Source organism: Podarcis vaucheri (assembly GCF_965113315.1).
Source record: "Podarcis vaucheri genome assembly, chromosome: 2".
NCBI lineage: Eukaryota > Metazoa > Chordata > Lepidosauria > Squamata > Lacertidae > Podarcis > Podarcis vaucheri.
In genome coordinates, this window is record NC_138760.1 from 131,712,742 (window position 1) to 131,728,569 (window position 15,828).

Here is a 15,828-nt window from a genome sequence, read left to right on the forward strand (position 1 = left end):
GCAGAAGGTTCTGTTGAGCAGGTAACGGAAGAACAGGAGGAGAGAGAAAGAGCTCCATGGAAAGACAAGGCTGCGTTGGGATGAGCTGGTGTGGGAATTATCGGCAGAGAAAAAGGTACATCCAGCAAAAGGGGATGCAGTGCAACTCCTGATCTCGTATGAGGAAAGGGATTTAATATGCATTCTTCCCCACCCCCAGTGGATTAGGAAAGAAGATTAGTAAAAGAAGAGGAAGCAGGATTGGATGAACATTAAGAAGGACAATAATTTTGGACTGTGACTTGACTGAGATTTGTTGGAACAGCTTTAATAAAGCTTTATAGAAACTAGACCTAGAAACTGGAGAAATACTAATTTGGATTGTTAGACAATCATAATAAGAGTCATATTGCACTGTCTGAGTGGTTAAGATTTGAAGGCTGGGCTGGGGGGGCGGAATGTAGGGAAAGTACCATCTTGCTAAAGGGGAGGGAAAAGGCTGGATACGAAATACAGGTGGGTTTATCCAGGAGTGCATATTCTGAGTAATTATTGCTAGAGTGGAACGATCACTCAGGGTGGGAGACAGGGAGAAGAGGGGGCACCCAGGGGAGCTCTGGGGGAGCCTGCCTTTCTATGTGTTGACAAATGATATGATACAAATGTGATAAAGGGTATTTTTAGTTATTTTCCCATGCCCTTTCTCTTTTCTATGCAAATGTGTTTTGTAAGGGATGTTCAATAATGTTTGCGTTATTATTTTTCTTTTTTTGGTTTTCCCTCTGTATGAATTCTGTGATGGGAAGTAAGGTGCATCCTCTTAGTGAAGCTTTTTCCACATTCCAAGCACTGATATGGTTTCTCGCATGTATGGACTCTTTGATGGGAAGTGAGATGTGCACTTTGACTAAAGCGCTTTCCACATTCCAAGCACTGATATGGTTTCTCCCCTGTATGGACTCTTTGATGGGAAGTGAGATGTGCACTTTGACTAAAGCGCTTTCCACATTCCAAGCACTGATATGGATTCTCCCCTGTATGGACTCTTTGATGGGAAGTGAGATCACCCCTCTGACGAAAGCTCTTTCCACATTCCAAGCACTGATAGGGCTTCTCCCCTGGGTGAATTCTTTGATGGAAAGTGAGAGTGGAACTGTGACGAAAGCTCTTTCCACACTCAAGGCATTGAAAGGGTTTCTCCCCTGTATGAATTCTTTGATGGAAAGTGAGAGTGGAACTGTGACGAAAGCTCTTTCCACACTCAAGGCATTGAAAGGGTTTCTCCCCTGTATGAATTCTTTGATGGAAAGTGAGAGTGGAACTGTGACGAAAGCTTTTTCCACATTCCAAGCACTGATAGGGTTTCCTTCCTGTATGAATTCTTTGGTGCAAAGTGAGATTGTGCCTGATACTGAAGCTCTTTCCACATTCCAAGCACTGATATGGTTTCTCCCCTGTATGAATTCTTTGGTGCAAAGTGAGATTGTGCCTGAGACTGAAGCTCTTCCCACATTTTAAGCATTGATATGGTTTCTCTCCTGTATGAATTCTTTGATGGGAAGTGAGATGGCCCCCCTGGCTGAAGCTCTTTCCACATTCAAAGCACTGATAGGGTTTCTCCCCCGTATGAAGTTTTTGATGCAAACTAAGACACTGCATATACCCGAAGCTCTTTCCACATTCCAGGCATGGATATGGTTTCTCGCCTGTATGGATTCTTTGATGGGAAGTGAGATCACCTCTCTTACGAAAGCTCTTTCCGCATTCCAAGCACTGATATGGTTTCTCGCCTGAATGGACTCTCTGATGGGAAGTGAGATTACTTCTCTGATGAAAGCTCTTTCCACATTCCAAGCACTGATGGGGTTTCTCCCCTGTATGAATTCTGTTATGGGAAGTGAGACCATCCTTCCGACAAAAGCTCTTTCCACACTTTAAGCACTCATAGGGTTTCTTCCCTGTATGAATTATTTGATGGGAAGTGAGATGTGCACTTTGACTAAAGCGCTTTCCACATTCCAAGCACTGATAGGGTTTCTCCCCTGTATGAATTCTTTGATGGCAAGTGAGAATCTCTCTGTGACTGAAGCTCTTCCCACATTTCAAGCACTGATAGGGTTTTTCCCGTGTATGAACTCTATGATGCATAGTTAGATTGGAACTTTGACTGAAGCTCTTTCCGCATTCTAAGCATTGATAGGGTTTCTTCCCTGTATGAATTCTTTGATGGGAAGTGAGACCGGAACTGTGACGAAAGCTCTTTCCACACTCAAGGCATTGAAAAGGTTTCTCCCCTGTATGAATTCTTTGATGGATACTGAGACCATCCTTCCGATTAAAGCTCTTTCCGCATTCTAAGCACTGATAGGGTTTCTCCCCTTTATGAATTCCTTGATGGGAAGTAAAACTGGCACTGTGACGAAAGCTCTTTCCACACTCAAGGCATTGAAAGGGTTTCTCCCCTGTATGAATTCTTTGATGGGAAGTGAGACCATCTTTCCGATTGAAGCTCTTTCCACACTTTAAGCACTCATAGGGTTTCTCCCCTGTATGAATTCTTTGATGGGAAGTGAGTTGCACCCTCTGACTGAAGCTCTTTCCACATTCCAAGCACTGATATGGTTTCTCCCCTGTATGGACTCTTTGATGGCAAGTGAGATTCTGACGGTGACAGAAGCTCTTCCCACATTCTCTGCACTGATACAATTTCTCTCCACTGTTAGTTCTTTCATGTGAAGAGATTCTATCCCTCCGAACAAAGCTCTTTCCTTGATGTGAGGTGGACTGGGGGCTCTGGCAGATGTTCTCTCCGCACTTTGTATATTTTTCTGACTTCTCTGCTATGTGAATTCTGTTGTGGTCCCCCTTGTTCTTCCCTTCCAATTCATCACCATCTGCAATGAAGAGAGAAGCTAATTAGAGCCTCAGGAAGAACAAAGTTAATGAATGCTTGTGATAGAGGAGTAACTGAAGAGAGTTAGACGTGAGCCCTTACTATAGTTTTCACTGTTGGCTGGTATTAACTGACATATTGCTTGGTTTTTATCTGGGATAGATTTTGTTTGGCTCAATCCTGGAATCCACTCCATCTCCAATTTCTCTTAAAGCTCTGAGGCTGACATTTAAGAAGGCCTGGCCAGTTCAGACAACCTGGTCATTTCTTTAAAAGGCATGACTAGAAGGAAAAAAATTGCAGAGAAAACAGTGGATATCCCTCCATTCAGGGTTCATGGTGGGGATGTTAGAATCCCGAATGCTGTTGGTCTCCATCTAAATAGTGAAGGTTCATCACATAGAGGTATGTATGGACTTTCAAAGTTACTTGCTTAATTTCAGAACAGATATTATGATCCAACAGGAAGCGTTACCAAGAGGGTCCATGACCCCACGATTCTCCTCCTTGACTTCCTTATGCAGAGCTCTCTGGACAAGATCCAGCAAATTGTCTGTGAAACAAACAGCAACTTCTTCACCTGCACACTCCCCACCAGCTGTTGCCTCAATCTAAATTTGGTCTAAATTTTAATTTATACCTAAATCACTTTCTTCAGTTTGAACCCCACTCCCATTTTCAAGAGTAGACTAACTCTGTATTGTTTCATTGGTGACAAAAGAGGAAAAGTGACTAACTCACACTTGATCTAAACACAACAGCCGCAAGAGCAACTTGTACAAAAGTTATGACGCTGGAAGATGAGCACCTTAGGTCGGAAGGCGTCCAACATGCTACTGAGGAAGAGCGGAGGACAAGTACAAGTATATTCAGAGCTGAAAAAGCGGCTGGGCCAAAGCCGAAAGGTCGCTCAGTTGCGGATATGCCTGGAAGCGATAGGAAAGTCCAATGATCTAAAGAAAAATATTGCATAGGAACCTGGAATGTAAGAACCGTGAACCTTGGTAAGTTGGATGTGGTCAAAAATGAGATGGCAGGAATAAATATTGACATCGTGGGCATCAGTGAACAAAAATGGACAGGAATGGGCGAATTCAGTTCGGATGACCATCATATCTACTACTGTGGGCAAGAATCCCATAAAAGAAATGGAGTGGCCCTCATAGTCAATAAAAGAGTGGTGAAAGCTGTACTGAGATGCAATCTCAAAAATGATAGAATGATCTCGATACAAATCTAAGGCAGACCTTTTAACATCACAGTAATCCAGGTTTATGCACCAACCACTGGTGCTGAAGAAACTGAAATTGACCAATTCTATGATGACTTACAACACCTTATAGAAATGACACCAAACAAGGATGTTCTTCTCATTATAGGGGATTGGAATGCTAAAGTAGGGACTCAAGAGATAAAAGGAACAACTGGCAAGTTTGGCCTTGGAGATCAAAACAAAGCAGGGCAAAGGCTGATAGAGTTCTGCCAAGAGAACAAGCTGGTCATCATAAACGCTCTTTTCCAACAACACAAGAGACGACTCTACACATCGACATCACCAGATGAGCAGCATCAAAATCAGATTGATTATATTCTCTGCAGCCAAAGATGGAGAAGCTCTATACAAGTCAGCAAAAACAAGACCTGGAGCTGACTGTGGCTCAGATCATCAGCTTCTTATAGCAAAATTCAAGCTTAAACTGAAGAAAGTAGGAAAAACCACTGGGCCGGTAAGATACAATCTAAATCAAATCCCTTATGAATACACAGTGGAAGCGAAGAACAGGTTTAAGGATTTAGATTTGGTGGACAGAGTGCCTGAAGAACTATGGATGGAGGCTCGTAACATTATACAGGAGGCAGCAACTAAAACCATCCCAATGAAAAGGAAATGCAAGAAAGCAAAGTGGTTGCCCAACGAGGCCTTACAAATAGCGGGGGAGAGAAGGCAAGCAAAATGCGTGGGAGATAGTGAAAAATACAGGAAATTGAATGCAGATTTCCAAAAAATAGCAAGGAGAGACAAGAAGGCCTTCTTAAACGAGCAATGCAAAGAAATAGAGGAAAACAATAGAACAGGAGAAACCAGAGGTCTGTTCAAGAAAATTGGAGATATGAAAGGAACATTTCGTACAAAGATTACCATAATAAAAGACAAAAGTGGTAAGGACCAAACAGAAGCAGAAGACATGAAAAAGAGGTGGCAAGAATACACAGAGGAATTATACCAGAAAGATATGGATGCCTCGTACACCGCAGGTAGTGTGGTTGCTGACCTGCCGATACAGCGTCAGGGCTCCGGGAATCACGACAAGCCTCTTCACACCCGGCTGGTCCCCTCGACACCCCACTACCCTTGGGGCTTTTTTGGGGGGTGTCTAACCCTGGCACTCACCCCCACTGCTCAAAAGCCCCGATAACAGTCGTCTTTTAGACGGACGACTCTCACCGCCTTGCCATTTCCCTTCGCAGACAAATCGGAAGCCCAGGATCAGGTTACTTTCAAGAGTCATGACTTCTAATGCTGCCTGAAGGATTGGTAAGTTGTCTGACACTGGTAGAGCATTCAATCACGGTACTGGTTTTAGACATTTTGAGCTGCCAATACATCGCAGTAGTAGGAGAGCTGTGATGTATTCCTAGCTCAAATTGCCTGCAGATGTCAAAGGTGCAGACAGGCAGGTGGAGGAGCCCGAAATGGTGCCCCCCGAGCAAGCCCCAATACCTCTCCGGTTCCATCCATGTCCCCATCTCCCCTCCCCTGGAACTCACCAGATCTCTCAGAGGTCCCTGGGAGGGAACGCTCAGAGGTTGTGAGGAGGGATGCAGGAGACAACCTGACCAGGTCAACCGTCCATCTTCCCCCTTCCATCCTTATGAGCTTTGCAGGATCTCTTTCATCCTTCCTGAGCAGTCAAGAAGCGAAAACAAGCTGCAGGAGAGAGGAAGAAACAAAGGGAGCCTCAGAGGCCCTGCAGGGATCCTCTTTCCCTAGATATTCTCCTGCCCCTGGAGAAGAATAATTGGGGCAGCCCCTTCTCAAGAGAAGCCCCATTTCTAAACATCTCCAGTGATTCCAATTTCTTCTGTATGCTCCTCACCCCACATGCAAGCCTGGCATGGTCTGCACAGTAGTGACCCATTGAACTCAGTGGGGATAACTGACAGAACTTGGTAAAAAAAACCAGTCACCGTCCTGTCCGCAAGCCTGAAAAATGAAACCCCAGAGCATGGGCAGAAAATAGCGGAGTAGATATTACATGTAGGTGCCCCCATGCTAGGTGCTTTGTATGGAGAGCCCTATTCACAATCTTTGAGCTCTCTCATCGCAAGCCAGGCAGATGTTGTGGCCGTATCCACCTCTGTCAGGAGTTGCACGGGGACCAAATCTGTATGTGGAAGCAGAGGAGCCATTTTCGCAAGACTACAGTCCCAAAATGTGGCCCCCACCCTGGCACGGAAGCAATCAAAGTATAGATCTTCCACATGTCCTAAATCTGCAGTGTTCTTAAGAACACCAGGCATGTATATCCTCCAAAAACTCCAGAGGTGAGCTTTACGCTCCTCTTGTGGCAAGATTCCCAAAGGCTTAGGGTAGCTTGATAGAACTAGTCTATTTTGAGATAGCACCAATGTCCCCTGTTAGTAGTAGGAGCCACACAATGACTGATAATCCCTCTTTTGTCCCAGTAGGTGGGGAGTAGGTGTCGTTTATCCTTGCTTTATTCTTCTTGATAATACATAAATAAATGTCCCCTTCTGTATCTTACATTTTTCTAAGAGAGTATTATTCACAGTCATGCTTGCCATGTATAGATTGTCTTATTTCCCTTTAGAAAAGTCTCTCCAATCCCTGGCTCCTGTGGGAGGGAGTTCCAGTTTTACCTACGTGAAAGTTATAACTTTAATGTAAATAAAGCATTCTGCAATGGAGACAAGACTGGGGTTCCTCCTTTGGGAAGAGATGGGCGACCAGGGGATTCCAAAGGCTATGGGCTTGTTTTTTAATAGTAGCAGCTGCAGAGAAACTCCAGGACAGGGAACATCCTTGAAAGCTCACTCTGGGATCGGAGAGAGAAAGGTTGGCAGACCTGCCACCCAGAGCCCCCCCCTCCTTCTCCTCCCTGCATCGCCTCACCCCCTTCAGGACAAGATCTTGGGGTCCTTCAGGCGGCTTTCCCCCCTCTCCTCTCAAGGAAGGCAGCTCCCTTCCCTTGAACCCTGGCAAGCCCAGTGCAGCCAGCTCAGCCCTCTGGCTCTCCCCTCTTCTCCACGGAGGAGCCCCAGGCGTGGCCCCTGCTGCCCAGAGAGGCTTCCCCTGAGGCTCTGGGCTGGAGACCTGAGCTGATCTGGAGGAGGGTCTGCCGGGGGGGGGGAGGCCGGCCTGGCAGGGGCTCCTCCACTGGAAGGGGGGGCATTCTGGGGGCATGCCCTCTCCCCCCCCGGACCCCTCCCTCCTTCCCCAAAGAGGATGCCAAGGAAGAGCAGAGCTGCAGCCCCCCCCCCTGGAAACTGGCCCCCTCCCAGGCTTGGCAGAGAGGAATGGGGGGGCAGGACCCCCCTCTGCTCCCAGACTCGGGGGTCTCCCCCTGCAGCCCCCGGACCCCCTTCTCCCATGGGCCCCCCAAGGGGGGAGAGAGAGGAGGAGACTCACCCCCGGATTCTTCTTCCCAGGAGGGAAACCGAGGCAGCGCGGGGAGGAGACAAGAGGCAAGAGACGGAGGGAGGGGACTCGGCTCTGGAGGACCCGCCCCGCCTCTCCACTTCCTGTCCTCTCTAGGACTCCGGCTCCGTTCCCTTTAACCCTTCGCAAGCTGAGCACAGCCCCCGGGCTGGCTGGCTGTCCTCCTCCCCTCCCAGAACCCGGGTGCTCCGGGGCATGTGCAGAGTTCTCTGTGATTCTCGGCTCAGAGGCCGCTTAGTGCCCTGCGCCCAGACGGGTGGGGGGTAAATGAAATAATAATGATGCTTCCCCTGCTCACTCGCAGAGGGAAAGTCTGTTGCAATATTAGGAGGGTCCCTGGGAGAGAGACCCGGGTCCCTTGGGAGCAAAAGCCTCCGCTGGCCAAGCAGGAGACTCTCGATTGGAGGGTCCTGGGTTCAAGCCCCACTTGAGGCACCGCAAAGGGTTGGACTGGAGGACCCTCGACCCCCCCCCCGGGAATCTGTGAAATGCAAATAAATAAATCAGTCCCCCCCCCCCCCAGTGGGAGAACTCGCTCCAGACTTAGAAAGGGACCTTCAGCGGGGACGAAGGTCGGGTTCTGCATCCAGGCAGGAAGACTCAGAGGCGCAAAGGTCAGATGGGGCGCCCCCCCCCGCTGCTCTCCCTCCCGCCCCCCCCCCCGCCCCAATTCTGGAGGAGGAGGCAGCTTGTTTCCCGCTGGTTCCGATTCAACTTCAGAATCTTAGTGTTATGTACTGAGTTGAATAGGATCCAAACTGCAGCAGTCTGATTGGTCCTAGAACAATAGGATTCAGAATGCAGCAGTCTGATTGGTCCTAGAACAAGAGGATTCAGAATGCAGCAGTCTGATTGGTCCTAGAACAATAGTCTGATTGGTCCTAGAACAATAGGATTCAGAATGCAGCAGTCTGATTGGTCCTAGAACAATGCAGCAGTATGATTGGTTGGCAGGAACCACCCAATCCTGCTCCAGATATAAGTGAATCCACAAACTGATTGGCTTACAGTAGAATTCCAGACTTAGCCAATCATGTGCAGCCCATTGTGTAAATAATGTATATAAAGCAGAGACTTTGAGGGGACATTCATTCATTCCTCCTCACCACTATGAGCTGAATAAAGAGCATGAAATCACTTTGTGACTCTGAGTATATTTCACTTAGAATTCAGAGAATCGTAGAATTCTGGAGCTGGAAGGGACCCCTGAGGGTCACCTAGTCCAGGCGGGGGGAGGTGGGGCGGCATGGCCAGGATCCGGGAGGGCGCGGGGAGGAGGAGGGGAAGGTGGCCCGGGATAGCCCCTCCCCTTTCCTGAAGAGGGCCTCTTCGCTTGGGGGGAGCCTGGTCTCCTTTGGGCTCTGCTTTGTCCCCGCGATGCCCAAGGGGATCCTCCATGGACAGAGCCAGTCTACCTTGGAGCGGGGGAGAAGGAGAAGGGGAGGATGCTCTTCCGCTCCTGCTTGCGGAGTTCCCGGGGGGGGGGCGCCTGGTCGGCTGCTGCCAGGAGGCTGGGCTAGGTGGGAGGGGTCCCCTTGGTCCGGACCCAGATTCTGATGATGATGATGATGATGATGATGATTTGGGGCTCTCCCGAGGCCCTTCCGCTCCTAGACTCACACCCAGGGGCCATCTAGTCCACCCCCTTTTTCTCCTCCTCCTCGCAGGAGCCTCCTTCGGCAGATCCTCGCCCCCGGTGGCCAAGCTGGGCTGCTGGATCCTGGAGGAGGCTGGGGGCAGAGGCTCAGTCATGCCCAGTGCCCTCAAGCAGCGCCCTGCCATTTTGTTCCTGCCCCCACCCGGGAGACGCCTGGAAGAATCTGCCCTGGAGTCCGAGTTGCCCCCGGAGGTCGAGGCCGGCCTGGTCTTCAAGGTCCTGGGTCTGGAGACCCCCAATATAAGACCGCCACCCTTAAAATAAAAACCAGGCCCTTTGCAAAGCCCAGCCTGCCCCCTTCCCCTCCCTGCTTCTCCTTCACCTTGAAGCACCTCTAAATTCAGCCTCACTGTGATATACCCATTTCAGTGGCGCCACAACTGAGGCTGGGAAACTGCACCCATTTCGCTGTGGGGCTGATGCGGCATTTCCCAACCTGGGCATGAGTCAATTATTATGCCCACACACACCCACACACCCTTGATTTGTCTCCTTTCTAGCACTCCTGCGTTAAGAAGTAAAATTAAATTAAATGATTCTCTGGATCTTCAGTGTCAGCAAACACTCCTTCCCCAATCTCTGCTTTTAAACCACCAGTGTCAGAATTGCTTTCTTTGGAGGTTTTCCAAACAGAGGCTGCAAGGCCAAATGTCAGGGATTCTTTATTGCAGGGGGTGGGACTAGATCAGTGTTTTTCAACCTTTTTTGGGCAAAGGCACACTTGTTTCATGAAAAAAATCACGAGGCACATCACCATTAGAAAATGTTAAAAAATTTAACTCTGTGCCTATATTGACTATATATAAAGTAATTCTCTTGAATAGGAATCAAATAAACACAAATAAAGTATTTTATAATTACTTTATTATGAAATAGTAAGTAAACAGAAATATGAAAAATTATAAAATACTTTATTCAGTGTGCAACCTGGGCCTGTTTGGCTGAACACAAAGCTGATATTCTGGCTGGAATCAAACGTTGCAGACCGTTCTCTGCTCAGCGGGGATTGATCCGCTGATCCCCGCTGAGCTGGCGGATGACAGCTCCGTCTCCGCACTGTGTGCGGAGAGGGAGATGTCAGGGCCCCGCTGCTCTCTATGGGGAATCGGATGAGAGCGGACCGCCTGTCCGCTCTCATCCGATCCCATCCAATCTGATCCCCACCCAGGACAGATGGAAAATAGGGTGGACACAGTCCAGCGCCCGCCTAGTGGGAGAAAAATTGACTTTTTTTTTAATCTTTCGATTTTTTTCAATTTTTCCCACGGCACACCAGGCAGCAACATCTCGCGGCACACTAGTGTGCCGCAGAACAGTGGTTGAAAAACACTGGACTAGATACCCGTTGGGGTCCAACCTCACAGTTGTTTACTATTATTATTAGTTTCTTTTTAAAAGATCAGTGTTGAACAACACTAAACAACAATACACTATATCATTATAAGAGTTAACAATTCCAATTCCATATATACTTATCTAATGTCTAGGTGATATTGTTATTCAAAAACATGTATGTTGATTCCTAACCTACTATATTTGGTATAAATGCATTCCAACTCTACAACTCTTTCTGATCATTTTATAATGGCCTTGTAGCAGAACCCACCTCAAGCCTCCCATTAATAAAGTTGCATTATGTCCCTGCTAATGGCCCCCAATGAAATATAGTGGATCCGCCTCACGGTACGCCCATTAAATGAATTTCTGTCATTGACCACAGCATCTCTTGTGCGAGGGAAAACTTGGTGATTTAGAATCTTGGTCTGAAGCTGAACAAACACAAAAATTTCTATTTACCCAGAAAAACCTGCTGTCAGGAGATGTGTTCTTTCTGGCGGAAGTCAACTTATTCCTTCAACTTGGAGGATGTCACGGCACTAAACGCAGCAGGACAGGCACAGCTTTTCCTCTGCTCCGCTTGCCAAAAAGCAGTTGCTCCACTTCAGGCGGATGTTCTGCTTTCTAGAAATGGGGGCCAAATGTTCCCCTGGGTTTCTGCTCCTTCCCTCTCGTTCCTTCCCTGAGTTTTGTCCCCATTCAATCCTTGGGACGCAGCCCTGCTTCCATCACAGATTCAGACTTGGGGGGTTCGTGAGTGAGGGGCCCTTTCCCTCTGCTCTCCTCGCTCCCAGCCACTCATAACCCACCTACTATCAGCAGCCAGAAACATCATAACCAGACACTGGAGAGACCTGTCAGGAGTAAGCATGGACCAATGGTACCAAATAGTATGGGAAACAGCCTTACTAGGAAAATTAATAAAAATGATTTGGAAAAAATAAAAAAGGGCTCTGCTTTGGCATGTTGTGCCCCCTCCCCAACCATCTGTAAACTAAACTTCACGGTAAGAAAAAATTCTGTTTTAAAATGTATTGCCGATTCATTTTTTGAAAGTTTTAAAGAGTTGTTTCTACCAATAATTATATTCAGCCACGTTTTTATTTTTTAAAAATCCTGTCATATATATGTAGTAGAAATTCAAGAAGAGGTTCCCAGACTGGAGGTTATCCACACAGAAACCCAAAAGAAAAGGAGGAAGTCTCCAAGTAGAAAGATAAGCCTTTATTGAAATAAAAATGTGTTTGCAAAGAACCACATCCCTCATTCCTTTTCTTTAATTAAAATATTTTATTAACATATAAAATGCATACATGTACACAGTACATAAAGTGGTACCTCAGGTTACATACGCTTCAGGTTACATACGTTTCAGGTTACAGACTCCGCTAACCCAGAAATAGTACCTCGACTTAAGAACTTTGCTTCAGGATGAGAACAGAAATTGTGTTCCGGCGGCGCAGCAGCAGCAGCAGCAGGAGCTAAAGTGGTGCTTCAGGTTAAGAACAGTTTCAGGTTCAGAACGGACCTCCGGAACAAATTAAGTACTTAACGCGAGGTACCACTCTGTAAACAATACCTTATTTCCTAACATAAAGCATACCTAACATTACTCTATATTATACTTACCTATACTATACATACCAACACACCTACCCCACATGAACAGCCACAAGGTGACTTGAGCCAGTGTGGTGTAGTGGTTAAGAGCGGTAGACTCGTAATCTGGGGAACCGGATTCGCTTCCCCGCTCCTCCACCTCACAGAGTGTTTGTTGTGGGGGAGGAAGGGAAAGGAGAATGTTAGCCGCTTTGAGACTCCTTCGGGTAGTGATAAAGCGGGATATCAAATCCAAACTCTTCTTCTTCCAGCCATTCTTGTTACGCTACTTTATTTTTCCAATTGACTTGGAAAAATTTCATTATTTCTTTAATCTCTTTTATCTTAACTTTACTCTCCTTTCACTCTAATCATGTTCTGAATTCTCTGTCTTCACTTGCTCCTCTTTTACCTCGCATTCTAGGAGCAAATCATACAGTTTGGAAATATGTTTACTTTTAGATTAGTTTAAGTACTCATCCAATCTTGAAATTTCTTTCTCAAATCCCTTTTGTTTATCTTTTGCCAATCCCTGATTAATTTAAAGAACTGCAGCCAATTGTTCAAATATCTCCTAACTTCCTTATATTTTTTCAATTTAAGTTTATTATTTTCCTTTCCCAGTAATCCTTATATGTTGCCCAGTTGTTACTCATATTCTTTCTCTTTACGGTCATGATTTCTAAGGTGAGGTCCACCAAGGTGTTTTTGTGAGAATCAGAACTTACAGGGTTAAACAGCTCTAGGTGGCTTAGTCATGCTGGCCACATGACCCGGAAGCTGTACACAGGCTCCCTCAGCCAATAAAGCGAGATGATCACTGCAACACCAGAGTTGGCCACGACTGGAACTAATGGTCAAGGGTCCCTTTATCTTTACCTAAAGCTTCTTTAGATTAGGAAGAAGCCGGTGTATGGACCTGTTATTTATTGCACCTACACAAGGCACACCACTGCTGCGATACTCTGCTTGAAACTGGGAAGAAGAAGAAGAAGAAGAAGAAGAAGAAGAAGAGGAGGAGGAGGAGGAGTTTGGATTTGATATCCCGCCTTTCACTCCCTTTAAGGAGTCTCAAAGCGGCTAACATTCTCCTTTCCCTTCCTCCCCCACAACAAACACTCTGTGAGGTGAGTGGGGCTGAGAGACTTCAAAGAAGCATGACTGGCCCAAGGTCACCCAGCAGCTGCATGTGGAGGAGCAAAGACGCGAACCCGGTTCCCCAGATTACGAGACTACCGCTCTTAACCACTACACCACACTGGCTCACGTCCAGTGGCACAGGGAAGTGTGAGGGGTGGCCAGAAATCGTAGCAGGCTGTGCAAGAAACCTGCTTAAATCCAACAGTTTTGGGTTCTAGGATCCCTTTATATACATCCATATTTTATACAATGATTTCCTGATAATATGGTCCAGAAAACCCTTGTGGACTCTCTCCTTTCCATGTATTAGGTATGCATACCATCCAAATCGAGTGCCTACGTCCTCCAGATCTAACATATCTTTGTCCTTTAACTTAATCCACTCCTTTAAGCAGGTCAGAGCTGCTGCAGCATGATATAATTCCAGGTCACATAGGTCAAATCCACCTCTCTTTCTCCGATCAATAAGTAATTTATATTTTATTCTGTTTTTTTTTTTTTTTGGATGGAATGGCAAATTGCACTTCATTCCTATTAACCCATCAAAGGATCGCAGCAATCTTAATAGTTGCAACCCAATGTCATCGTCCTGAACCAACCAAAATCATTTGGCTCTTCAGATAAGCCTGGTCATAATATCATATATAACTATTTTTTTGTGTCTTTCTTTTTTAAGACTTTGGCTAATATTCCTAATCACTAAATGTCTTCCAACGTCCTCTTTCACCCATCCGCAAAACAGTTCAAGATGAATCAAAATTGCCATGCCTGGCTGATTCTCTTTTCATGCATACAACTCCCACTTTATTCTTTTCAGGGTACTGGAACAGACATTTGCTACATACAGTACCTAAAAGCAGCTCGTTCTGTTCCGTCAAAGGTAAGCAGGCACAGGCCTTTTCAATTAAGCTAGGCCATAGGCTTAAAAGAAATCAGAATCATCCAAATGCAGTTTTATGGAATTGTTATTTTCCACAACGTATACATGTTATGAAAGGGCTGTCACCTGCAGGATGGAGCAAGGTGTTCAGGATGGAGCAATGCCTTCAAGTTACAAGAAAGTAGATTCCATCTAAACCTCAGGAAATACTTTAGGACAGGAAGAGTTCTTCCAGAGTGGAACAGACTCCCTTGGTAGGTGCTGGACTCTCCTTCCATGGAGTTTTTAAAGAAGAGGTTGGATGGCCATCTGTCTTGGATGAGATTCCTGACTTGCAGGGGGCAGGACCAGATGACACCCAGGCTTCCTTCCTGTGGGATGTGAAACTTATAGCAGTCAAGTACAACATTTCTACAGTGGACATGTTTGGGAATGTTTTCTACTACTCAGGAGAAAACTTCCTGTTTCCTCCTGAGCTGGGACAGACTTCTACTACATGTGACTTGAAGTAGGTGTGACCTATTCTGGGTAGAGGAGCACATGTCCTCCATGTTCTGATCTTTTTCTCCATTTTGTCTTTCTATATGTTAGAAGTGACAGCTCAGTTGTGGTTACTTGGGACTAACTCCCTTATGGGATAGTTCATATAGTTATACACTTTTGTAACCTAAGTCTGCCTTCAGGGATGCATCGGTGAACTGAATGAGTGAGTAAACTACTTTTATATTGACTTTAACAAGATTGTGTCGTGTCTTTTTATGAGGGAGTAGAAGGGATCTTACCAGAAATCCTATATCCAAAGGGGCTTAACAAGCCTGCAACAAGCTAACCACCGTGCAAATCTAAAAAGTTTGAAACTTGGGCCAAAGTGTTGCCACAGGAACTAGGGAGCTAAAGATGCTTTTCTGGCAGTGGGAGAAAATGTCACACATAAAATCCTGAGAGGAGAAACCGGAAAACACTGGAAAACACTGGTTCCTTCCAGAAGGTTTTGCTCTTTTCTGCTGAGGCAGCTGGATTTATTATGATTTGTGTTTTGTTATCTCAAGCTCACACAGAGCCAGAAAGATAAATTTGTGAGCTCAGTGGGCTGGTTTCTCTTTCTTACTTTCATTTTCTAACTTTCACATCTGCTAAGTCCCCTGAAGCTTTGTTCTGTAACGAAGCTGAAAAACCTTTAGTAGAAAGTTCTTCTTTTGCCAATGAAATTTGCCTCTGCCTGATTTATGGAGAACTGGATGCATCCACTCCAAACAAACTTCTGCAGCTCTGCTCTCCATCCAGATATGGAGCACCTTGGCACTGAAGACCAAGACGGGTCCCAGAAATAGAGACTGAGGTGAATGTGTGGGACATAAGCTGGGAGTCGTTGGAAAGGAGTCTATGGGAGTGGCAGAAGGTTCTGTTGAGCAGGTAAGGGAAGAACAGGAGGAGAGAGAAAGAGCTCCATGGAAATACAAGGCTGCATTGGGATGAGCTGGTGTGGGAATTATCGGCAGAGAAAAAGGTACATCCAGCAAAAGGGGATGCAGTGCAACTCCTGAAACTGTTCACAACACAAGCTATGATCTCGTATGAGGAAAGGGATTTAATATGCATTCTTCCCCACCCCCAGTGTATTAGGAAAGAAGATTAGTAAAAGAAGAGGAAGCAGGATTGGA

General features: G+C 46.2%; 1 protein-coding gene and 1 long non-coding RNA gene across 3 annotated transcripts in view; one reads left to right on the forward strand and one right to left on the reverse strand.

Moving 5' to 3' along the window:
• LOC309525846 overlaps positions 1-15,828 on the forward strand; it is an 86,569-nt gene that overhangs the window by 49,316 nt on the left and 21,425 nt on the right. The gene's annotated exons all lie outside the window — the stretch shown is intronic.
• On the reverse strand, positions 310-5,802 carry LOC309525764 (uncharacterized protein). 2 transcript variants are annotated; one of them, XM_082211279.1, is made up of 2 exons: positions 5,642-5,802; positions 310-2,873 (listed from the first exon to the last, which is right to left on the reverse strand). In XM_082211279.1, exons 1-2 carry the CDS (start codon positions 5,739-5,741, stop codon positions 736-738), a joined length of 2,238 nt encoding a protein of 745 aa, XP_082067405.1. In that variant the 5' UTR covers positions 5,742-5,802; the 3' UTR covers positions 310-735. The 2 variants fall into 2 exon arrangements, with proteins under 2 accessions (XP_082067405.1, XP_082067406.1); XM_082211280.1 differs by lacking the exon at positions 5,642-5,802 and adding an exon at positions 3,348-3,498.

Coding starts and splice junctions, on each gene's coding strand:
- LOC309525764 (XM_082211279.1), bottom strand. CDS start 5,741: ATGGAAGGGGGAAGATGGACGGTTGACCTGGTCAGGTTGTCTCCTGCA. Junction 2,874..5,641: donor AGGGACCTCTGAGAGATCTG/GTGAGTTCCAGG, acceptor TCTTCATTGCAG/ATGGTGATGAATTGGAAGGG.